Source organism: Dreissena polymorpha, chromosome 2 (genome assembly GCF_020536995.1).
Source record: "Dreissena polymorpha isolate Duluth1 chromosome 2, UMN_Dpol_1.0, whole genome shotgun sequence".
In the NCBI taxonomy this organism is placed as follows: domain Eukaryota; kingdom Metazoa; phylum Mollusca; class Bivalvia; order Myida; family Dreissenidae; genus Dreissena; species Dreissena polymorpha.
Window position 1 is genome coordinate 64,768,763 of NC_068356.1, and position 26,916 is coordinate 64,795,678.

At 35.4% G+C, this 26,916-nt stretch overlaps 1 protein-coding gene and 1 long non-coding RNA gene across 2 annotated transcripts in view; one reads left to right on the forward strand and one right to left on the reverse strand.

Annotated features, from left to right (window-relative positions):
• LOC127867345 (uncharacterized) overlaps window positions 1-9,919 on the reverse strand; it is a 209,796-nt gene extending 199,877 nt beyond the window's left edge. Inside the window, exon 1 of the mRNA XM_052408439.1 lies at window positions 9,884-9,919. Within this exon, the coding sequence (XP_052264399.1) occupies window positions 9,884-9,891 (8 nt within the window). The 5' untranslated portion in view covers window positions 9,892-9,919. The remainder of the gene's footprint in view (window positions 1-9,883) is intronic.
• Window positions 9,920-11,794: 1,875 nt separating this feature from the next.
• On the forward strand, window positions 11,795-25,243 carry LOC127865504 (uncharacterized). Its single transcript, XR_008042643.1, has 3 exons — window positions 11,795-11,910; window positions 18,457-18,532; window positions 25,031-25,243. It is a non-coding gene; the product is annotated as an uncharacterized LOC127865504 (long non-coding RNA).
• Window positions 25,244-26,916: the final 1,673 nt, after the last annotated feature.

Here is a 26,916-nt window from a genome sequence, read left to right on the forward strand (position 1 = left end):
ATATTTCCATGTATATACATATGTTTTCAAAAATAAGTTCAGTGTTAATACAGTCCAAAACCCAAAATCGTATATTTTTTTGCTTCTATTTAACATTTGTTTACGCATTAGAACCTATAATATATCACGAGGCTCACGAATGCTTTCACGCTGTCAAATTTTGCAAACTTTATGCTAGAAAATACCTTTGTCGAATGTTGCTTAATCCATTGTCTGCTGATTTTTCACATGTCGCGAAGTTGGGTTTTATACACCAGTAAAAACATTTTCCTTCACGTTATATCGTCACCCAAACTACATCATACAAGATAAATATCCAAAAACTGTGATTAAAAATTATCAAACCTTTCGCTTTCCCTTCCACCCCACTCAACTCCAAAGCCTGCGGCCGCCCTGAACATAGTAAGTTTACCCATATTAACCCAAGGGTTTAAGTTATGGGTTTTTGATTTGTTAAGGAAGCCGTTTAACTTGTCCCTTGTGAGTATTCCGTTGTAATCCACGAATATAGATGTCATCAATAATTTAACGATTAATACAATAACAAAGCAACAGTTTGAAAGTGTATGCTTCAAAGATTAAACAAGCATTTAAATATAAACGTATAAACTTATTTGTTAAACGTCAGTCCACACTTAATCCGAAATGCAATAAATAAAGGTCGAACTATTCCAACACAAAAAAAACTTAAGAGCAGCTGAGAGTTACATATGCACACATTTAGACTCATTCATATGCATCGTTACGATATTTCATGTTTGTAGATGTTGAGCGTTGCTTTATTTAAAACACTTTGAATCATATAGCCTAACACATGTGTTGTGATCAAGATTTTTTATCAACATGGGTAATATACACCCTCTACAACAGTAGTGTAAAAATACAACAGATTAAGAATGGAGGAACGAAAGTCAACTACTTATTATTATGACTGGAAGAGGAATGCAGAGAAAGTCCTCCAAGAATGGCGTCGTGAAGACGCTGAGGGACTTAAGGCGATTGTAAGAAATTGGACACGTATTGTTTCAATGATTTCCTCAGATTTACAGTTCAAATATATCAAGTATTCAGCCGTTTTAAGTTCGACACAATTCATCAGTTCATCAGGCTTCGTCCGATCGCAAAGAAATGTGATATGGACGACGCTGACGAGATAATCAGGGATATTATGTTCTTCTCCACGATCTATTCGATTATCCGAGGAAAACTGAAAACGAAGACTCACCGCGTACAATGGATAAGGCGGTGCAAAATTGAATAGGCACACGATAACAGTCGGGAAGCAATAAAATCGGTGCAACATATGGCATGACGTCGCACAAATGTGTTATTTAATCAGCAACATATTGGCTATTGTTAAAGATGAAGGACGTGACGCAAAGAAGAAACTTACTGCAAAGCTTAAATGCCATACAAGCAAACAAGTTTTTGCGTTACTATTTTTTAAGATGAAAAACCGTTTGCTGTTACAAGAAAAAAATTCACTGAACGCAGAGCTCTTATGCAAACATCAAAAGTGTGATGCTTGAAAACATGTCCAGCTTTCATCGATTTCCCCAATATGTTTGTCAGTAAAGAAATAAAAAATCAAGCATGTCGTGATATTCATAAAACAAACTGCATATTGTTGTAAAACGTATAGATAGTATTTTTTTAACTATCAGTTATAACAGTTTTAAAACCCGACATGTTGTTCATAATATTAAGTATTCATCAGACATGTTTCTTGTTTTTTGACGTGATGCATCCCGCATATCTATATATAGCACATGTCATCGTAATGCTCTACATGCGGAGCACTATATATGGAATCCCATCCGTTTTACATATTTTCAAATTTGACTCCTTCAAAATGTCAATGCACGTAAGAGTTTTCCTACTGCAGTAGAGTGCTGGAAGTTTGAAAATTTTCGGCATACAAGGTAAATAAGCATTTCCTGAAATTTTATGTGAAGGGAAATTGAAACGACTATGAATTCTCGAATATTAGTTTAGGTACGAATGTTTCTACTGCATGCGTTTCTTTGAACAAGTAGCATGGATAGTATTTCTACGAACGAAAATTAGAACTATGCGCACGTAGACAATACGGTTATAAATATTATGTGTTGTTACAAATCACTGCTTATTCATACAGTATTATGATGTATGAAATTCAGGTTGAAACATGAAATGTTTAACCCGTAAGAAACCCAGATTATCTAAACTAAGATTAGAGTAAATGTATTTGCGATAAGTCTTCTTTCCAACGTTTTTCCTATATAAGTGTCTATATATACGTACGGTAACATAAATATCAAAGCTCTATGTAAAACTTATACATGTATATAAACTGTAAATATAACTATAGTATTGCTAAATATACCCATCAAAAAATATATAAAATGGGATCTCATCCTCATAATTAAATGTGTTTTACTCTCAATGTCCGCATGAGCTGGCGTTCATAAAACGTGTAATGTTTTCTACAAGCATATTTAGTATAAAAAAAAACGTTATACACAAATATTTAAATTGCTAGGTATTGTCAACCTGTACTTATGTATACTAACAATAACGTTTTTTCACTGTTTTGACAAACACATCGTAAAAACAACGCTATTTTATCAGATCAGAATGATAAACCAGTCGATTGAAATCCGCTGTAACTATTTCTGAGTCATGTGTTTTTTTTATTGATTTCAACATGTGTCGCAATTCTTATGAAATTCAATAGGAAGAGTGTAATTAACCTTAGTATCTTGTAACTGGGTTATTAGATTGAGTGTCGTATGTGTTAAGCACGTTGTGTCATGTGCGGGACAAAATAGAAAAGCACGTATGTAGACTGTTAACAGTGTTCTTGTTGTCAAGATAAACTACTGACTTAAATCGTTAAGTCGTTTTAATTGCTCACTTTTAGTGTTTTGTATGCATGTCAAACTTGCATAAATAAGCATTAAAATGACATATGTGATCTAACTATTCTTAAAATATTTTCATAAATTAAGAAAATACGCAGTTATTGTTCATATTGTTCATAGATTTAAAACGGCTTTGTGTTGATGTTTTAATCTACTGTTATCCAGAACGGTCTGTCTGAAAACGAATAAATGACAAACGTATGAATCACGTTTGGAAACCCCAATATTCTAAAATTAGAACGATGAAAAATCAAGTTAAGGAAACCGAACTTGTGTGTTATTTTCATATCGATATAATTTATTATGTGTAGACGTGTTCGAATGTTTTAATAATTATAATTCGGATTTCATTGCAACTGTTCAAAACGTGGTACTATAAAAAAATTAGAGCCATGTGGTTATGTATTGTACTTCCAGATAGGGTAAAATCAGAGTGAATATTGATGTGAAACATATGCATATTAATATGATAACACAGATTGTAATAGATATTTGTAGCGCACCGAATATTAAATACTCACTTCCTCATTGGATTGCTATTATGCTTTAGATTTAACTCTGCCAAAATGCATATTCAATTGGATCCGTTGATTATTGTAACAAAACAGAACTGAACAGAAAGTTTAATCATATAACTTAAACAAGTTATAAATACAAACCTGACAATATAAATAATATATAAGCTATAAGCATATGCATAGCAATGCGAACTTGACAAAAAGTGTGCATAAAAAGTGTTAAAAAAGGCCATTGCATTACTTAACGTTTGCATTCAATGTCTCGGGACTCATTTTAAAAGCATTTTTACAATATTTCGCTAGATTCGTTCGAACTGTATTGTAAGTATTTGTTAACAAAGGTATACATGTATGCATACTAGGTCGGTTATGATATAATTTGTCGATATACAGTTTTCTTATATTATTGTGTTCGTTTTTTTTTAAATATGTATCATTTTAGCTACATATACGTACTACATTTTTGTTCGTTTGTTTAAATATGTATCATTTGAGCTACACATACGTACTACATTTTTGTTGGTTTTTAGAAATAGGTATCATTTGAGCTACATATACTACATTTATGTTCGTTTTTAAAAATATGCATCATTTGAGCTACATATACTACATTTTCGTTCGTTTCTAGAAATATGTATATTAAAATATTCACATATGTGACTGAAGTCTTATTATGCCCCCGGATCGAATGATCGGGGGAGTATTGTTTTTGGCCTGTCTGTCTGTCATTCCGTCATTCTGTCACTCTGTCATTCTGTCCCAAAACTTTAACCTTACAGTAAAGTTTTGCAATATCTTTTGAAATATTGAACATAGCAACTTGTGATTTGGCATGCATGTGTATCTCATGGAGTTGCATATTTTGAGTGGTGAAAGGTCAAGGTCATCCTTCAAGGTCAAAGGTAAAAAAAATCAAAGCGGCGCATTAGGGGGCATTATGTTTCTTACAAACACATCTCTTGTTTTTAATATGTTCTTTTCTAAAATTGAAGTTTTGAATTAATGTCGCACTTGAGGTTTAATTACATGTTTTGATTGAATATTTGGACGCTTTAAATTGAATTCACCCATTCTTTGCGCTCAAACGGTATGCACAAGCTACTATTGCAAAACTATAACAAAGGTTTTAAAGGTTACGTGCGAACAACCCATGAATATTCACACATAACTTACAATACATAAGATAGTGTTTATGTCTTTGTGTTTCATCAAGCTAAGTTTAAAGTACAAACACTTAAAGAATTAAACACAATTATCACAAGTATAGCTAGGTGTAGTACAGCGTGTACTTTAGTATATGGAAAAGAACATATCCATGAATTGATATTGAATTTCACTGTATATTTAAACATTTACGTTTGTATTGACATTTTTGTGCTATCTACTGGACAATTCAGAACAATATGTGCAAGTATATAGACCATTTATTCTAGACCAAATCAAATAGTGATTTAAACCGGTTAATTGTATGTTATGCGCAGTAGCATTCTCTTATGTATGCCAAACGTCACCGCAATACATACAATTTAAAACGGCTCTGTGTTGCTGTGTTTAATAGGTTTAACTGCAATATGAGAACTATCTCTTTTCATAAGAAGACATGCTAAAAATAGGTAAAATATTGGAAAACCAAGTCTTAAGTTGGCGCGTTATAAATATCAACAGTTTGTATAATGAATTCTGTGTTTCGTGCATATCGATGTTACACATTCTGCATAAACGTATTCGAATGATTACATAGTTGGTATTCGGATCGAAGTAAATACTTATTTATATGGGATACAGATAAAAATGACCTGACTCAACGGAATTATTTATTGTCTTCCTAACTAAGATGACTTTAAAATGTTTGTCAACTTGTTAATACTCATGTGAATATTTGTTTTAAACAGGTGCATATAACAGGAAAAAGTATGTTGAGTTGCGAGATTGATACATACATTTTGGTTTAAACATATTTATTCAAGAATGTGTTTTACAACATAATTCACACGCATCTTAAGTTTATATGTAAATGCTTTATGTAATTTATACAAATTGAGTGTAATTAAGGTTTTGCGAGCCATGTAATCAATTAAGATTAAGTTCTGCAAAATAAATGATTAACAAAATGCAAAAGACCGCGGCATGACCGGTGGTGTAGCTTTAAACAAGATTACAGCCAATATAATCGGTCCCCTCTATTTAAACAATAACAGTTCATGTTTAAATTTAAATTTGCGTACAGGTGTTTTGTAATGTTAGCGCTGTTAGGTGAAATTCCTCAATGCTCATATAAAAAATCAAAATTGTAATCACGTTACATTAGATAGCGGAGTTCTTGTGTCCTTACCGACGGGAGAAAAAAAACGGTTTGCAAGTGTGTCTGTATGTGGCTATTTATAGAAGTAAATTTAAGCGTTTAAACGGAAGACCCATGGTAGCCAAGTTAACCCTTTCAGTAAACCAAATTTCAAAAATCAATACATCACTGATTGGGTTTCAAGTTTAAAATGTGACTGTGCTTTACTTCAACATGATAGCTCATTTTGACTCACTCATTATCTGCACCAGATGCCCGTCGTATGCGAGGGATTTGCAACGGATATCTTCAAGGTGAATACGTGTTTTGCGCTTGAGTCATAAAGTGTAATGTGGGATTGCTTTCTTGATTAAAATATGGAATTTGGGAGCTGTTTCGAAGGTTACACCTACGATAATTTCATAGTTAAAGTATATGCTTATTGTTTATACTTTAAATGTTTAATTACTTATCTTTATGTGTGATCAATTTACAAATGTAGCATATCCCGATATAATTAGAGAAAAAATAATTTAACGTATTCAAAGAAAAACCAACGTCTTTCCATGACACCAACGTGTACCTAACAACAGTAATGCAAACATTTTGAGACTTGTGCAAAGATTTATGTGTATTCAACCAATGTTTCATAATACAATTTCTAACACAACTGCACCATTTAGATCGTTTAATATATATTAATATAAACACAAATATTTTGTGTAACGTGTCTGTCCTCGAATTCGTATCCGGGACATCCTGAATCAAACGCCATGTTGGGAAATGCACGTTTTAAAATTTGTTAAATTATCGATAAAAATCGTTACACAAGATGTTTTTTGTTCGGATTCCGACTGATAATTTTCGACATATGAATAACGAACGAAAATATAATGTTATATTTCAGTCAGTAATTTTATTTTGCTTTGATAATTATAATGCATTAACCTTTTTTCAATCTACGATTTTTTAAAAAGTGTTATTTTGCCAAACTGTGAACATGACCCTTTTGTATGCTACACATATGATCACACGATACATTACTTTGCTAGTATTTGTCCCCAGGTATAAACGCCCAACGTCCATTATTCCAGGTAGTAAAATAAAGTTATGCTCGGAGCTGTCAGGAAGTATTTCGTGTGTGTGTACGCTCAAATAGAGTGTAACCTGACTAATGGGTCACGTTCACACTCATAACAAGTTTCTGAATGTATTTCTTTCGCACATAATCACCTGTATAATAATAGAGTTAGTGTGCTACAACACACGCTTTTAGTTGTCAGCCCATTTCTTTTGTCTTTTTTTAATGTTTGAAGGTGGGGGAGATGTTTGTTTAAAATTTGTTTTAATTAATCTTTTTTTAAAAATAATATGCATGTATTTTTCTTCGTAATAACTGATACACTAGCACATTCGATTCATGTAATATATTTATATAACAGGTAAAACATAAAAATTAAATTGTACACTGATTACATTAATCACGCTAAATGATACCTTTATACGCGAATAAAGGTCTACGCTAAATTATCTCTGAGTCTTTAATCAAAATCGTAGGTCCTCAAGCACAAGTGGAGATGCCAAAACATTGGAAATGGCAAATGCCATCAACAACAGGCGCATTAAATTATTACATTTACCACAAATGAATGAACATATTCAATCCGCCTCTTAAACTTGTAAAACAATTGAGTTTTAACGGAAATTGGTACACGAACGACATCGTTTAGCTGTACTAATTATGCACAAACGAGTCCAAAATTATTACACGCACAACATTTCAAGTTTAATTTCAACGACAATACACACCATCAACAGTTAATGTTTCCTTAACTTTACATTATTGGCATAAGTATGTCGTAGTTGTGATAGTCATGCTGATGACATTAATCACACATTAAAGCATATTGTTAAAAAAACGTTTCTAGCAAAATGCGTAAACTTAATGTGCTGAACAATGTGTCTGGAATCTATTTATGTTTCACGCCCAGCATAATCAATAGTTTATTCCTACATGTGTCGCATAGTATTCTCTCTTTAAGCAGACAAACCATTAACGTCAAAATCATGTACGTTGTCTCAACTAGCAACGTTAAGGAAATGCACGCCTAATAAACGTGCGTCCGAGACGATTCTGTACATGTTAAATGCGGGATCATATGAACAATATATAAGCATCAATGCGAAAAAGGAAGACAAGAAAGGAAATAGAAAATGATGCACATGCTAAATTGGTTTTGATCATAAGGAAATAGAACGCAATAAAATACAAACAACTCCATTCTTAATAGTATGGCTTTATGTCATTGCATAACGCGTTTTATGCACCGATTGTTCAATATTAGTAATGATATTTTAGATTGCAGTGTTCTATAGACATACTTTCAACAGCCCCCTGTTTAAATCCTTTCTGTTAACCTGCACATGCTGTACCTATTGAAATATATACATGACAACACGGATCATTTTAATTATGTTGGTGATACATTTTGTGTGCTCTTCATACTGCAAAAACAATATGGAACATACTACTTTCGTGTGATGATACATTGCTGAGTGATCTACATCTGCAATCGAAGCTTCTTGCAGAAGGCGAAAATATATTTTTGTAATCGATAAACACTGCGTACTATCAAATGGAAAGGCCTGATAATTTAAGTATGTTTTGGCAATAACAGTACTATGTACAGCTTTAAAAAATGATGTACACGTCTGCATCCGTCGTAATGTAATCAAATATATGTATTAACAAAACATTCAAACATAAAGCTGTATCCTATTGCGTATTGTATAACGAACAATCTTTATATAATACAATGATACTAACCTTTCACTGTAGGTGGACTACGCCCAAGAACTCACAATGCATGGTACATGCAAGTAGTTTTGTCATAGCCCGATGAAAGGTCCGTGTTAATTATTTTACCAGGAACAGCTACTGTCCACCATTAATGTTCACGTAATTAAATTACATAGAAGTTAATACAACTCGTTAACACTAAACTGGTTACACATTTTGTGACAGCTTTGCTTTGTATATGTTTATCTAGTATCAGCATACAGCATAGCTCTATACTGAGAAAGAATGCTTAGTGTATACATATTCTGCATCATATCGATACTCTGCACTCCGGAGAACAGCCAAGACAATTTATTACTTATGTATCGATTCATGATTTATTACGTAAGCAAGGTTGCTCGTGTAAAGAAACTTTCTCATACATGTTTTATCCGTATTGGTTAGGCACCGTGATATGTTCCTTTTTACTTAAACTATAATGAATTCTGTTCCTATTCACACAATTGTACAGCTTTTAGAAAAGGATATACTTGCTGGTAGACGTACATTAAAATAAAGAAAAACACTTAGCACCCTTTAATTTCTGGCTGGCCAAGTATTAAGTGTAAACAGCTTTGTTTCTGGTGGTAGATATGAAGTTGTTGTTGACGGTGAAAACATAATTTTACATGCCTTTTGTTATGATTTGCTTAAAGTGATATGGACATTTTTCACTGTTGAATTGAGCTGAAAAGAAATAACAAGTCAAAAGAGTTAGTACAGGTCAGAAGAGTTAGTTATAATGTGGTAACTGACCAATTATCTACAACTTATATTGCTACTAGTTGTTTATAAAAAATATATATTATATTCGATATTGTTTATGACTCACCCAGTCTTCTAAGCCGAAATGACCCGTAAACAAAATTGTGTATTTGTGTCGTATGAACGAATCTGCATAACAACTACATTTAGACTTACATCGTACATCGAATCATTTCTGTTGTCAGTTGTCAAAACGAAAGTACGGTTGATATTCAAATGCATTATGTGTTTTCTATTTCCGGGATATTGTTTTAAGATGTTGATGCTGCATTAACAAATCTAAGTGCATATGAAGTGAAAACACCAAAAATAAACAAGGGTTGCGATAGACGCCTATAAACATAGCATATGCTTTTAGATGCCCATAATATCACTTTAAGCATTGGTCGTTACCAAGATTGCCTATAGACTAATTTATAATTAGTGTTCACATCGATTATTGAATTACGTCAGTTATAATTCTAACAAAACGGAGGCTTTACTGCCTCACTGACATGATATATATATGCATAGCTGAATGATCACTGTTTAACTACGTAAATGAATAATAAATGTTTTGTCGTATTTATCAACTTACCCTGTCATTAGTAATGCATCCACAAAACAGTCAGCACAGGCGAAGCGAAATTGTACGAAATGCACAAGTATACCTGTCGGAGCACAATCCGACGTTTACAAGCTACTTGGAACCACCATAAACTTACGCGTGATATAGTTCCTAATGTACAGACGCTGAAAAAAGCAGTCTTATGTATACCATTTAATACTTGCATAATTGATATTTTATTCAGTGACAACTGCTCCCAGGTATTTGAAGATTTTGACGGCTTCCAGTTTCTCGCTACAGACCTTGATGTCTGTGCTGATGCCGTTGGTGTTGTTGGTCATCAATTTAGTCTTCTCTGCACTGATCTGCATGCCAAAATTTATGGAGGTTGTGTCTAAGCACTTCAATAAGTTCTTCAGCTCCTTTCTACTTCCGGCCAGGTCATCTATGGTGTCCGCAAAACGTAAAGTTTTGATTGTCCTGCCGCCAATGCTGACTGTCCCCTCGTGGTATTTTAGGGCGTCAGTCATTATTCTTTCCAGGAAGATGTTGAAGAGGGTGGGAGAGAGAAAAAAGCCTTGTCTCACTCCGACTGTGGTTCTGAACCAGTCCCCAATGCTGCTGTTGAAGTATACGGAACTTGTGGCATTGTCATACAGGTGATCTATGACTCTGATCAGGTTGGCTTTAGCCTCATGGTAGCCCACAGTGCTGCATGCCATACCCTGTTGAAAGCCGTTTTAAAGTCCACGAAGACGTGGTAGAGGTCCTGTTGGTGTTGCAAGTACCTCTAGCACAGTATCATGAGGTTGAAGGTTTGCTCCGTTGTTTTGCGCCCTTGTCTGAAGCCTGCCTGTTCTTTAGCGATTATCTTCAATCTGTTTAGTAAGATCTTTAGCATAAAGCATTTTAGCAAAATGCAACTGGATTCGTTAGACGACATTTAAAGCTACGAGATTACACTACTAACCGATCTCTTGCTCGGCTGATAACTTTAATATTCAATTAAATTCGACTTTCTCGCTACATGTGTGTGTTTTGCTGTCATATTTTAACGATCGAATGCTCGATTCTAAAACGCCATATAATTGGCCAACACAATGAGGACAACCAACCAGATGACGCGTTATAAAATTAAAATGGTGTGCATGTGTAGATGAAACACCAAGTGACATATAGCTATAAACACCCTATAATCCAGCTTGATTTTCATCTTATATCGTTATTATTTTTTCCGTTTGTTCTCAACGTATGTATAATGCCCAGTTACCAATCTGATCACTTAATTGTTATTTTGACATTAAAATGAAATGATTTTAAACATGGAAAGGGTTTGTAGAAACATAAGAACATGCTTCAAGTGACATCAATTACATAAACATAATAAATTATGCAATAACCGAAATAAAGAAAACAATAAATGTTACCAGCATACAATAAGGGTAATATTGATACAATACCAGACCATGTTTTAGTATACAATGTCTGACAAGGCCTTTGTATTTCATTATATGGAGCAAGCAAAATTTAGTAGTTAAGCTCAATTAGTTCAGTGCAGACCTATGGAAAGTCCAATGAAGACGTTCGGCCCTTCCGTAGTTCAGCTCTCGTGAATTCGAAATAAAATAATAAAATATTTTTTTAGAAAATTATTTGTTTACAAAAAAATATATTTGCGAATATTGATCTTCTTTAACCTGAATTCACTGTGTTAAATTTCGTCAAACGTTGCAATACGGCTTAATTATTATTATTAAAGCGTAATAATATTTTCAGAGACTTTATGAATTACTCTACACGTCTTTGCTACTATACCTTGTTTTATAACGTTAATAAACGTTGCAGCGAATAATGCTACAGTGTTCATTACATCTACCAATATTTAAGTCCGAAATAAATGACTTTGGTAATTTGAGAATGTAATCTATACCTAATCTTCAACTTAAGGTGGATAATCATTGCAACCCAGTCTTTACTTTAAAGAAATTTATTGTACTGTAGCGATTATGACATTGTTTTGCAGTGGTTATTGTAAGGATTGACAATTATTGGTGAAGGTATGCTCAAGTTTTATTGTGAACAATTTAATTTTATGTTTTCGTACGTTTATGTTATAAATATGCCAGAAAATGTTAAATGTATAACAGGCACTGTCTTAATATCTTATTTAATTCACAAATTACTGTTTATGACGAGGTGCTATCAATAACAATTACATATACATACCTTTTTGGAATGTATGTATTTTGACACTTGGTTCCTTGTGCTGATGTAAACGGTTTCCAATATGTGATATGTGAACACTATCTAAATATTTAAATATTCCAGGGGAATTCGAGCCCTGTTGAGGGCTACTTTATTTCTTTGTAAAATTTATATCCTAGATTTTTTTTACTGGAGCTTTTGAGATCCAATGCTTACATTTATCAATATAAAGCAATTTATGACAAACTTCAAAACATGCCAAAATCTGTGAAAAGGCCCCTTTAATATAACTTCAGAAATATAGAATCAATGTTATAATAAAACTGTATAACTAACTGGCAGTTACTTTAATTCTTGTGCCCTGTTTTCTTTGTACATTACAAAGATTAAATGATATATATTTTATATCTGTAGTTTATATAGAAAACCCTGTAAGTTCATATCGATGAATCTATTTTTTAGATATTGTCTGAGTTTAAATCTATTTTATTGCACTAGTGTTAACAGAGCGTTATCACACTACACAATGTCTGATGTATAAGAGTTAAGATGAAAAATGTATTCTTATGGAATTTGGACCTTAGCATGATAAACGATAAATATTAAAGCTTAAAAACTCATTCCCGACTTCTGCACATGATAAAGAGCACTTTGTTAAAGTTTTATTACTTCATTGATAGCGGTCTTACTAAATAATTACACAGGAAACACTCAGTCTGGCATGTATCCGGTTGTGAAAGAGGTGGTTGACATGCAAATTGCAATCAAATGCCACGCAACGATTAGACTGGCTCCGAACTTCTCATGATTAAATCCCTGCTTTCATAACAAATACGTGACGAGAAAGCCACATTATTTAAGAAAAAAAAAACATGGCGGAACTGAATGACAACGTAAATGTAAGTTTAGCTTCGAAAATAAGCTGTAGGTTAAAAGGGCAAAAGTTATTCCTATTAAAGTGACAAAATATAGTATTAATCCAGCCAGCCATTTACACGCTTTATTAAATTTAGTCGGCACATAAAGATCTAACTCAGCAAGGTATTTGCAAAAACGTTTACATGTAATCTCGTTGCTTTAACTGTCGTTAAACGAATCCAGTTGCATTTTGTCGGCAACTGCATGGGAACATGTGTGTTTTCGATGAAAAAGGTCACGTCCAGTGTTTCACAATCTTTCAGCAATAGACATATAGTGCGTTTTATACCTTGTGTATATATACAGTACAGCTCACGCAAAACAAACATATTCCGCGATCCGCGGAGTCAGACGCCATCTTGTGTTCGCGGAGTCGACTCGGAATCGACTATCTGGTCGCCGGGTGGCCGCGTCTGTCCGCCGAGGCACTCAGCATCTCGCCTCCGCGACCCGCCTCGGCATGATGCCGAGGAATTTGTTGATGATGTCGAGTCATTCGGCGGACAATCGTATTAATTATAATTTACAATGTACATGTACCTCGGATAGAAATGGACTCCGAGTTTCGCATCATAAAATTTGTTACATGGCGCATTACTACGTTGCGAAACAATTCACTACATAATACATTGACAATAAGGTTTTGCATCATCTGTCCAAATTATCTTTATTAACTGTTTCTGAACCCTTTCCCTGATGCGTATAACCCCGAGTCTATCGTTTCCCCAATACATGCGTTTATTTCTGTCATTATCGATTACCACATACATGCGAATTTTTCCGTCTCTATCCATTTCCCGCTAATCCCGTGTATTCCGAATGTCCATTTTCAAATGCAAATTCTGATTAATACTAACGAGAAAAGTGCTCAAGAAAACTCATTAACATAAACATCCAACATTTTTCTACAATATCAAATGAATTTCGGCATATGTTTCTATTTAAAGATTTGATGAAATAGGTGTCCAATATGGACAAGGGTAACACAAATAAATACATGTATATGCCCATGATATTTTCGTGTCCAGTGTTTGTCTAAAACAAAAAGCGCGCGAAAATAGGCGTGGGTGTATTTATTTATACACAAAACTACGTAACGCAGACAACATTGTAAAAGCTTCGTAGTGAATTTCCATTTGAGTATCGGGGTTTCTCGCAAATGATTTTGACATTTTCCTGAATAAAATAAAAGTCAAAAACGCTGTATCATTTTCATATTTAGTTCGTTCAATATTGCAACAATTATTGTATTGTATCTGATTGCACTCAAAGTGCCGTGTAAACTGTAAAGTTCATATTCTTTTACAACGACCAATAAACAGCGTCATCTATATTTAGATTTTATGCAACATGTATAAGTCATTTTCTGAAAATTGGGAGAAAGGAAAAGTGATTTTCGAAAATAAACCAACGTTTTTTTCCATTTAATTTGTCATAATTAATTAAATTTTGTTTTGTCTGTGTATGTTTGATTGGTTCTCATTTGTTTTTAGCAAATCTTATGAAAAAAATATCGTAATGGTAAATTTTTAAAGCAAGTCCCGTTTCCGAGATCATATACGAGAATTACTTTGATATGTTTACTGATACAATTATGTTTTTTACAGACGACACGTGCTAATCTAAAGTTTGTGTTATTGTAATACACGGGATATTGGATTATCGGTGCTTGATTGAGCAATAAAAGACGCAGTCGGCGGTTTTCAGAAGGCCTTTTGTACTGATTAACATAATAATTAATAGTGCACGTGCTTATCTAACATTTAGAGATAAAACACACGGGAGACTAGACAATTTGTGCTTGTTTGGGCCATACCGGTGGTTATTTTCAGTAGCACATGTGTCCAGAACTTAACGAGTTCGGGTAATAAAGCACTGAGATTATGATCTGAAAACTGCATGTAGTCTGAAATGAAACAAAATGCCGACAAATCAAAAGATTAACCGCCTAATGTTTCAGTATAAAATTCGATATTTTAAGGCGGGGTTCTCACTGCATTTCCATTTGCATTCGCATACGCTTGTATACTTGTTATATCCTCGTATTATTTGCACAGATTTATTAAAATAACAATGAAAATGCTCACGCTTTCCAGGCGGATAACGCTATATTACACAAGTCATCTTTACTTTTCGCGCAATTTCTAAGAGAACAGCAGATTTACAAGTGTATTTAATTGTCACAATAGTTATACTGTTTTGCGTCACAATAGTATTTTGGTATTCACATTTATGCCGAGTTTAATGTTTCAATATATTGCCCGATAATTTCGTTTATTAAATTTATATTTAGATGCAACATGTACATGGCCATTTTTGAAAATCGGGACGAAGTGAAAGTAATCATTTTTAATTATTAACGAATATAAGTTTTTATGAAAATTGTCAACATTATTTATATTTGTTTTCTATGTGTATGATTGTTTGGTTCTCATATGTATTTTCGCAAATCTTATGATACTCAAAATGCTATTTTCGATGTATAAAGCAAATCTTGTTTCCGAGATCATGTCCGGGATTAAACTGTGTAAGGTTCATTGATATGGTTATAATGACCTACAAAATCAGTATGTATGAAGTTCCGTATGCAGAGAAGCTGACCAAAGGTTTACACAATCACGCAGAAGTAAACATATCAACGTATTATTTGTATCTGTTTCTAATAATCGTTTATTTAAAAATTATTTAACATGTGTTATAGTATATAATAAATATTTGTATTTATTTAGGCGAACCGCCGCGTGAAAAGACGCGGCGTGATGCCGCGGATCGATGCCGAGGCAGGAACAGACGCGGCGTAAAGTTCTCCGCGAATTATCGCGGAGTGCCTCGGCATGGTGCCGAGGGAATACTCGTTGTAGATGCGGAGTAATTTCGAAAACAAAAGAATGTGTCCGCGGCATAGCCGCGGATTTTGTTGGTTTTGCGTGAGCTGTACTGTAATGCCTATACGAGGGTTATTTTTTCAAGCTATGTATTTTTGTCAATATTCGTTGTTGAAAAGTCAAACCATACACAATAGACGTCTAGGTGTACGTTTAACAATCTGGAACCCTTGGGGTTAACTCTGTGGGGGGGGGAAATTTATGATACTGCTGCCTGTGATTCTAACCACTCTACAAAAAGGCATCAAAAGGTACGTGTTTACAAAGTATAAAACACGTGTCTATATTAAATCGTTTTACATCAATGTGTTTATGTTTTTAAGGCACATAGGTATTCGAATATGTAAACGGCTTACTCTCATTCACACTATTATGTTTTAATCACTTCCTATAAATACAAATGAATCTCGTATGATGATTCCACATAATGCGTTTATAAATGAACCGGACCGCCCTACACAAGTCCAACTGATAAGAAATGACTTTCATAGCGAACATAATGCGGACGTCGATGAAACATTTTAGTTTCTTATTAAACGTGTTTACGGTACAAAACTTTTCAATATTATTCTTTTTGCGTTGCATCTATTGGTTGAGTCAAATGAAATTCAAGCAGAGTTATTTCAAGCGAGCTCCTGCTAATTAAGAGAAATACACATGTTTTCTGCTAACTCTGTGAAACATACTGTAATCCCATAGTAATCTGTGAAAATCGGCTATTTATGCCAAAGACAGAATAGCATTTTGCAACGTAAAATATGTAAATTGGACCACGCTCACGTATTTGTAGAATCCAAAAATGGTTTAAAGCTTGGGATGGTTTTTACTGCTAACCTTCAACTAATTAGTACAGTCGTAAACAAAACCTTTGCCCCAATATACCACAATTTACTTAATAATCATGTTCAATCTAAATAAAATGGAAACAACATAAGTGCCCTCTTCTCAAAATATAAAATTACATTATTTATTATGCCAATTCTAATGCGAAGTAAACGTATTTACATATTTTTTCTACGTTTTAGTCAGTAATTTTAAAAGGTTTTTACTTGGCAACTTTTTTATCGAAATCATCTTAATATACATACGTGCTATTTAATAAAATATACAAAATAATTATTACACACATGTTTAAATTAATGTACCATTTTAGGCATGATAAATATAACATAATTTCTAACATCATGTATGGTCAGGTCTTTGAGTTCACTGCTGCTGTCACCAACAAGGTTAATAACGGACGCACACTCATTGGGCCATATGATATCCTCCCAGATCTTCTTGCGTAGTGCTGTCATTGATGCAGTCTTTGTCTCACATCCGTTCTTATTCCGCTCAGAAAGGATGTTGTCTACTATCAGAGATTATCATGTCTCCTGACTGCGCACTGCCTCCTCCATCTCTGCGTTAAGTATGGGCGTTCTTTCGTCTTCAGCTTCAGGGCGTGAGTCGTTCTGAAGGAGACTGAGATCTGGCCGAGGCGGGTAGTTATTGAGGTCCTTGCAGTATTTGATCCTACTGTTCAAGATTGCGGCAGTCTCAAGAGGTTCTCATCAGCGTCTGCTATAACACAGGGCTTGGAATTACTTGTCTTCGTTAGAGTATTTAGGGTGCTGTTGGCCATATTTAACTGCGTGTTCCTAAAAATTCCTTAACATTCCTTAACTCATGCATCCTTTGCTTTTTTTTTATCTTCCTCCACACCTTCCTGTTTAGTACTTTGTCATAAAATCTTGCCAGGTGTACTTCTCATGCAGCAGCTATCCTCTTTTATCTTGGGGGGTACACATGGCCTCTTCGTCATGCTCTCTTTCCCAAGAAGTTCTTTGACCGATGACAGCAGTGTGTCCTTGGTTATGATGTTATTGGTAATGGTGTCGATGTCATGGTTAAAGATGATCCGGGCTTCATACTTGCCATCTATCTATGATTGGAATGTATATGCTATCTCTAGATCGTTCAGTCAAATCTATTGCGTGGATTCTTTATGATGCGCTTGTTCTTTAAATTCAGCTTGATTAGTGTCAGCACAAAATCCTCGTTACTACAGATGTCTGTGCTAGAAAACGTATTTGTTTTCGCCTTGTTGATTCTGGACTTGAACCGTTGCGGCGCCTGTATGTAAAAGATATAAATGTGTACTTGCGCGTTACAATAAGTTGCCCACTTACAATCAATTTACTTCATATATGCATTAAGTGTTGTTATTAAGGTACTGGTGTTCGTCGTTTGATTGTTTTAAGTTAAAATCTCTCAAACGTTGAAATATTTGTAAGTTTACAGAGACTTCAAATATTTGTTTAAACAATCTTTAGTAGTCATGAAGTAAGCAAATGTAATCTTGCATGCTCAAACTGCACAAAAATATTAAACGACGAATGACATATTAAATAATTAGTGTTGTCAGAAACGTGTTTCACTACTTTGTTAATCTAATTATAAACTATATTTTAGTGGTAAGTAAATGTCTGCAAATGGTAACTTTGTTACGATGACTTTGATGTACTTACAATTTACAAAATAACTGTTTTTGTTTGTTTACATATGTCTCAGCACATTTTACATATCAGCTTTATATATTTGTCTTTGATGTAGATTTCTATAACAGAGGGACCCACAGACATGCAAGTTAGATTAACTTGGGCATTCTTTCTGACGATTGTTGCAATAGGTAAGAGCTTGTCAAATATCACAACATTTCATGTCTAATGCTTAGGATTGCGGTTGCGTAATAGTAATTAACTAATACGATTTTGTTCTTTTGCATATCGGATTTATACCATCAATCTTAAGGTGGGCCTACACGTAGCCACATGCAATTCACATGGGTTTAGCTCGTTTCGTGTACCAGCGTGTCTATTTATCGCATAATAAAACTTGTTCAAAACAAATAGTGTGAATTATCGATTTCCATCATGTCATGTGTGGATGATTTAATTTTTTACTGAACAAATATCTATATGTTTACGTCTGTTATTGTTATTGTCTGTGTTTACGCGTACGATATACGGTATAATTTGAACATATCTCCCCATTCGTGCAAAAAGACACCATGTGCCTTCTAATTTCAATGTCACATGGTTCCTTCTTGCACCAAGTGGGTGATATTCATGGGTCACACAATTTGCGAAATAACAAATGCATACTTGTTCGCGCAGTCATAGACTCACCCAAAGTCAATTGGTCTTATAAGTATTCAATTGATTGATATACTGCATGATCGTACATAAGTATTATGATAACTTGTTTCATAAATACATAAATAAAAGTCTGAACTGGATTAGGCAAGGGTCCATGTTGTGTATTTAGATAATGCCGCTACGCCACGCCTACTTGTAAATGAAGCGTAGCAACGCTCCGCCCCATGTTCTTCATAACTGCATGTTGACCTCTGATCTGTGTTAGTTAGTTGTTAGGCATTGATCGCTTCTATCGTTGAATGATAATAAAGTAGCCACTGAAATTATATGCTTTTCACTTCGTTTGTTTACCCAAACACAACACACTGGCGACGAGGATAAAACTTTGTGGATTATATTTCGAGAATTTTATCCGTTTAATAAGATTGTGCGTGAAATTCTGGATATAAACACAAAATGGCAACGGGCCTGATTGGAAACATTAACGCATATGACAGCAATGTCGAAACATGGACTTCCTACCAGGAACGACTTGAACAGTACTTTATGGTCAATGACATCGATAATGAACGAAAAGTGGCAGGACTTTTAACACTCCTCGGTGAAAAGACGTACGGGTTGTTAAGGAACCTTACCGTACAAGCAAAGCCGTCCGAGAAATCGTATGAGGAACTTAGTCAGCATTTACAAACTCATTTGTGCCCGAAACCGTTAATAATCGCGGAACGATTCCGATTTCACAAGAGGAAACGAGCAGTGGGCGAAAGTGTGAGTTGTTACGTAACTTCACTTCGATAGTTGGCAGAATTCTGTGAGTTCGGATCGAACTTGAACGATTCGTTAAGGGACAGGTTCGTTTGTGGACTTAAAGATGCAGGAACACAGCGAAGATTATTGTCAATCGCTGATTTGACACTGCAAAATGCCATAGAAATAGCGCTTGCCATGGAAGCTGCACATAAGGACGCCGCCGAGTTACAGTTATCGGCAGCCGCCGATGTGCCTGTCAATCGAGTTGGACATTCAACAAAACCCAAGAAATGGAAGCATCACAAACATGCCAAAGAGAGCAGCAAGTGCATCCATTGTGGGAAAACTAAACACCCCTCCGAGAAATGCAGACTGAAAGATGCAGTTTGTCATCACTGTAAAGCAAAGGGACATATAAAGGCTATATGTAGGAAGCAGTGTATGTAGGAAAACGTTTCAGTGATCAACACTGTGAACAAAGGAGACAACGGGAAATTCATCGTTAAGCCGAAGATTAACGATGTCGAGGTACCCATGGAGCTTGATACAGGATCAGCAGTTACCCTCATATCAAACAAGGATTTCCGAAAACGATTCGGAAATATGAAGCTCGATCCTGCTTTTTCCATACTGAAGACATATTCAGGCGATGTCATAGAGCAACGAGGGACAGTTATGGTGCACAATGCGACTTTGCGTCGTAAAAGGTGATGGGCCTGCACTGTTCGGAAGGGACTGGTTGAGTCACATCAAACTGGACTGGGGCACACTTTTTAACGTGAACTCTGTGTCAACGGAATGCCTGAAGGTACGTCTAAATTCTATACTTTACAAACATAAAGACGTGTTTAGTGACGGTATAGGACATGTGAAGGGCATTAAGGCAAGGCTCACCTTAAATGAAAATGCTCAGCCTAAAGTCATAAAGGCTAGGCCGGTACCGTACTCTATTAAGCCAAAAATAGAGAAAGAACTGGACAATCTCGAGAGTCAAGGAATCATCCCGAAATTGGACACCAGTGAATGGGCGACACCGATCGTTCCTGTCGTAAAAGGAAACGGCGATGTGAGAATATGCGGTGATTTTAAGGTTACCGTAAATCAATCAATCAAGGTTGATAGATATCCTCTCCCAAGAATCGAGGACATTTTCGCCAATCTGTCAAATGGGCGAAAATACAGCAAGCTTGATATACGACAAGCGTACCTACAACTAGAATGCGATGACGAAACCAAGGAGTTGCTTACGATCAACACCCACCGAGGATTGTACCGTTACAATCGGATGCTATATGGGGTTTCTTCTGCTCCAGCTATATGGCAACGCACAATGGACCAAATTCTTCAAGGAATCCCTGGGGTGCAGTGCATGCTGGATGATATGGTGATTACTGGTGAAAGTGATAATTTGCATTTGGATAACTTACAAAAGGTGTTGTGTAGGTTACAGCAATATGGAAATAAAGTAAATAAGGACAAGTGTGAGTTTTTCGTGCCAAGGATTACATTCTGTGGTCAGGAAATTGACGAACAAGGTTTATGGAAGTGTCAGGATAAAGTAGAGGCGGTATTGAATACACCACCTCCATGTGATGTTACATCACTTAGGGCATATCTCAGGGTACTCAATTATTACCATCGTTTTCTGCCAGATCTCGCGACCGTAACAAAGCCTATGAACGCGTTGCTCGAGAAAAATCGAAAATTCGTCTGGTCAAAAGAATGCCAGAGCGCGTTCGAAAAGTCGAAAACACTTCTCATTACGGAACCTGTTCTTACACACTACAACCCGGAACTTCCGGTTAGGCTCGCGTCGGATGCCTCACCGTTCGGTATTTCCGGTATATTGTCACACGTTATGCCAGATGGCTCAGAAAAGCCGATCGCGTTCGCATCAAGGTCACTTACCAAAACTGAAATGAAATATGCTCAAATCGATAGGTAAGCATTGGCAATTAATTGGGCAGTACAAAAGTATTACCCATATCTCTATGGTAGAAAGTTCACATTGGTTACTGATTGCCAATCCCTCACTTCAATATTCAGCCCGAGCAAAAGCATTCCGGCAACGACTGCCGCACGCGTTCAGAGATATGCTATATTTCTCTCTGGATTCGATTACGATATACAGTACAAAAGTTCTAAAATATATACTAATGTGGACGGATTGTCGCGTTTACCCGCGCCGTCAAAGAAAAAGGGTAAAGAAATTTCAGTTGAAGATGTGATCTACACTTCTCAGTTAGAACAAATTCCGGTCACGAGCGCGGAAATCAGCCGTGAAACTAGGCGGGAGCGCGTTATGTCACGTGTATTTATGCAAGTACAACAAGGTTGGAATACCAATGATAATGACCCTCTTTTGAAAGGCTATTACGCGCGACGAAATGAATTGACGATTCACCACGGATGCTTAATGTTGGGCATTAGGGTGATCATTCCCATTAAGATGCGCGAACGTGTGCTTGATTTATTGCACATCAGCCATCCAGGTATCGTTAAAATGAAGGCACTAGCGCGTAGTTACGTCTGGTGGCCTGGCATTGACACTGACATCGAACACATGGTTAAAAGATGCGAACCGTGTCAGATGCAACAGAAATCGCCCGCGAAAGTTCAGTTACACCCGTGGGGATGGCCTACGTCAAGTTGGGAGCGAATACTTGTAGATTTCATAGGTCCATTTCTCTGACGCATGTTCTTGGTTATCGTAGATGCTCATTCGAAATGGCCAGAAGTCATCGAAATGAAATCGATAACTTCTGAAAGAACAATTGAAGAATTGCGTACAATATTCGCAAGATACGGCTTGCCCAAGCAATTAGTATCAGACAATGGTTGTCAATTTACATCTGAAGAATTTTCTCTGTTTATGAAGAGAAACGGGATATGTCATATAAGAACTGCGGTAGCAAAACCGTCCACAAATGGTCTTGTGGAAAGGTTCAATGGCTCTTTCAAATCTGCAATGCGCGCTTTAATGCATGAAAACACCGATTTCAATTTGAAGATCAACTCTGTCTTGTTGGCATATCGTAATACGCCACATTGTACGACGGAGGAAACTCCTGCAAAACTGTTTTTCGGTCGGAATTTGCGCAGTAAACTTGATTTGATGATACCCGACACACAGACACGAGTCACAAATGGTTAAATGCAATTGTCAATGGCTGACAATAGAAAAGTTCGCGAATTCGAATTAGGCCAACGTGTCTTAGCGCGAGATTTCAGACCTACTTCAAGGGAAAAATGGATCCCTGGGTCAATAGTTTCTCGATATTTATACAAAGTAGATATCGGGAATAATATGACATGGAAACGCCATGTTGATCAGCTTCGCGCGTCGGAAATGCAGAAGTATTCTGTTATAAATGTACCTGTTTTCACACTCTTAGAAACTACTTTAAATGCCGCGAACACAAAAGTCAGTGAACTTCAGCCGGCACCGAATTCGATGGAAATAGATGAGTCCCGGGATCATCGTTGTAATGATACGGATTTACGATTGCCAGAAAGACGCTATCCATTACTCAATAGAAGACCGCCCGAACACCTGCAGTACTAATGACACTGATGGTTTAATGTTAGGCCAATTACGTTTTATAGTGGCATAAAGACATTTACTTTAACTGGCAGGAGAGAAAGACAGGTTACCGGTTGTTTTTACAACCTGTGTCGAATTTGGACGCTCACTAATTTTCCTAAATAGCATGCTATAATGAAGAAAAGGTCATGCTTAGTTTAGAGAGGTCATGAACTTGAAATGGAAAGGTTTTATTGATTTATCATTCTAATGGTTAGAATTGTGTTTATTGATATTTACATGTAAACGGATTTGTATGTATGTTCATTTTTATTTATATGTATGATCAATGAAATTAAAAGGGGAGAATTGTTGTGTATTTAGATAATGCCGCCACGCCACGCCTACTTGTAAATGAAGCGTAGCAACGCTCCGCCCCATGTTCTTCATAACTGCATGTTGACCTCTGATCTGTGTTAGTTAGTTGTTATGCATTGATCGCTTCTATCGTTGAATGATAATAAAGTAGCCACTGAAATTATATGCGTTTCACTTCGTGTGTTCACCCAAACACAACAGTCCACTTCTCAACTCGTTAATTATATGCCTATATGGGTCGTAATATAATGTCATGTTTCTATGGCATCTGTTAAAATAAATACCTACTCGCACGTACAGTCACTATAGGTAAGGCAAGCTTAAGCTTTACGAAATATATGTCAATGTTTAGAAGCAAACTGTCGAGTAAATGTCTATTTAAATGATACAACAAATCAAATAAATTGTATATGGCATTGTCAGCTTTTGTTTTAGAGCTTGCATTAATTTTAATTATTATAATGTACCCATCAAGAGGTTATTGGTTTAAACATATTTTATTCTAAAGGTGTCCATTTTTGCACTACAATGTTAATACATCGTCAACATTATTTATGTGCACGTGTATTGGATTAACATCCAAATTTGCAATACTTAAGAAAGAAACAAACATTATAATTACTAACTTTGAATGAACACCTTTTTGAATGATAAACTATAAAACAAACTTTCCAAATATAGCATGCAATAAACTGTTGTTCCTCGTATAGACCGGGCGACTATATGTCTAAAAGACGTCATTTGCATTTGATCTGGTCATTTTGTTATTAACTCGATGAAGTAGATAACTAAAGAAACAGCAAAGGCAAGCTTGATCTCGCTTCAGAGGTTTAGTTAAAATACATGTAGCCCTACGGAATTTACTTACGATCAGTTCTTACAACAGGTAATTTGATCTGCTGAGAAATGAAATTAATAAAACATGTACATGTAATTCGTTTGCAAATTAAAACCTAGATATGAAACGAGACTAACTAAGAAAGAAATCATCATTTCTTATTTTTTCTTCTTTATCATGTTTCTAAATTAATAAGGTTTGATAAATAACAATGTTTTGCCGACGTTTTTATTGTATAGGCAATTACTTGATCTCGTGATTTAACATGACTAAAATAATACAAAACGTGTACGATTATTTTTTCCTCATTTTTATATACGCGGCCCAAATGCGACTAAGTATCGTTCAGTATAATAAACCACCAACAGTTTTCATAACGATTGTTTGACCGTGAGTTCACTGATTATTTCATTTCACCACCACAAAGCAGCATCAACGTCGTAAATAGTATTACTTATAGAGAAACTTGTTTACAACAACAAATTTATAATGCATCCCTTATGACATACATTTATATGAAATGAATGGGCTTTATTTTAGGGCATGGGCGCAGTGTTCAAGGATTAAGCATAACGATCAATTCCGGCAGAAACATTACGTGCGGAGAAGACGTTTCCGTAGCCTGTCACAACGACGTCAATGGAATAGTTATCCAGTTTGCCTACAATCATTCTGTTAATTACGAAACAATAGCAGAATGCCAGTTTGATGTTGACCCCCAACTAATGGATACAAGATTTAAAGAAAGGTTCACTGTGTCTCAATCATGTATACTAAGGTTAAGAAATTTCACTGAGCGCGACAGAGGGACATATAGGTGTGCAGTGTTGTTCAATGAAACAAAACTTGTTAGTGATGAGGTTTCGTGCACTAATGGTATGTAAGAAAAGATATGTTTTATTGTTTTTTGTAATAACCCTATCCAATTAATTATATTGCTCAACATTAGAACAATTCTGGTTTTCGTTACCTGATATAATTTTCAAAACAACTAGCTGTACTAAGCTGTAAGGATAGCTCAGCAAACCAGCATAAATATTGGGGTTACAAAATCAAATATATTTGAATCGATATTCATTTAAGTGAATTTAAGTTAATACAGTTAATTGATGCATCGTATTCCTGTGAAACAAAACGTTCGTATTAGTCTAGTTCGAAATATCAGGTGTTACGTGCACATGAAATTCTTCGAACAATGCTGTTTTATTTTAAGGCCGTCCGTTTACAATCAATGTATTGTTACAATATCGTTAACTACTTTTACATAAGGTATTCACAAATATGTGCATTGCTTTACAATGTAGATCGTTCATGTTGAGAACGCAATTTGATTGTACAATATGTGTAAGATTCCATCCGTGCTTACGCGTAATAAGATGTTTAAAACAAACATTATTAACTATAGCGTTTTAGAGTTTACACGATTTCACAACTTAATAGCGACCCCTTAACATGTTAGTACCGAAATTGATGTGGTAATGTGTGTGTGTTTATGTGCAGGTTCTACAGATCTGGTGCCAGCTATGGCAACTGATAAAGCCCAGGAAAGAACGGAAATAAAGGATTGTAAAAAAATTATAATAATTCTTAGCTCAGCACTTAGTATCCCACTAGCGTGTATCGTCACCTGCATTGTATACACACGATGCAAGAACAAAGGCGATAAGTCAGGTATGAAATAGTTATCCTTTAACTTAATTGTGCGAACTTCGATGAGACAAACGATGATAGGTTGATTTAGGTTAAAAACGTGCATGTACTATGTGATAATACACAAATATTATATCGGTAATTATTTCACAACATGTAACGCAAAACACACACACACGCGCACACATGCACTTACGCTCGCAAATTCGCACCTTAGTTTACAGAGGCAAACCCACAAGCACACGCATGTTTTGTTTAATGTGAAGCAATGTATTGAAGACAACTTATAATATACGTATTTTTATTACAGAATCAGGTACAACTGCAGAAAGTATACCACTCGAGCAACAGGTATTATACCAATAAGCTAAAAGTACATGAAGCGTTCGTTTTATCAACGTTGATTCAACTTAATTTATCGTAAAGGAAGGCCTCAATACAAATTTGTAGCTTAGATACAGTTCCGTTGTACGTTTTCATTACTATGTGTTATCTACAAGCTGCCGTCGCCTCTTACGCTTCTATATAACCGATTACATGTTGAACATTGCATATTTCAGAACAAAGTTTTATCTATGGAACTTATGTTGTGTACTAAAAATTGTATAACAAAATATAAAACCTAACGATTTAGAAAACACATGCATACAATTTTACAATTGTGTCCAATACGGCAATCAGAGGGACGGGAAGCGAACTAGAATTGGACATGCATGTTAGGTTAAGGATTTCAAGGACACACCTGCTAAAAATATTGTATTTTATAGGGCTCCCTA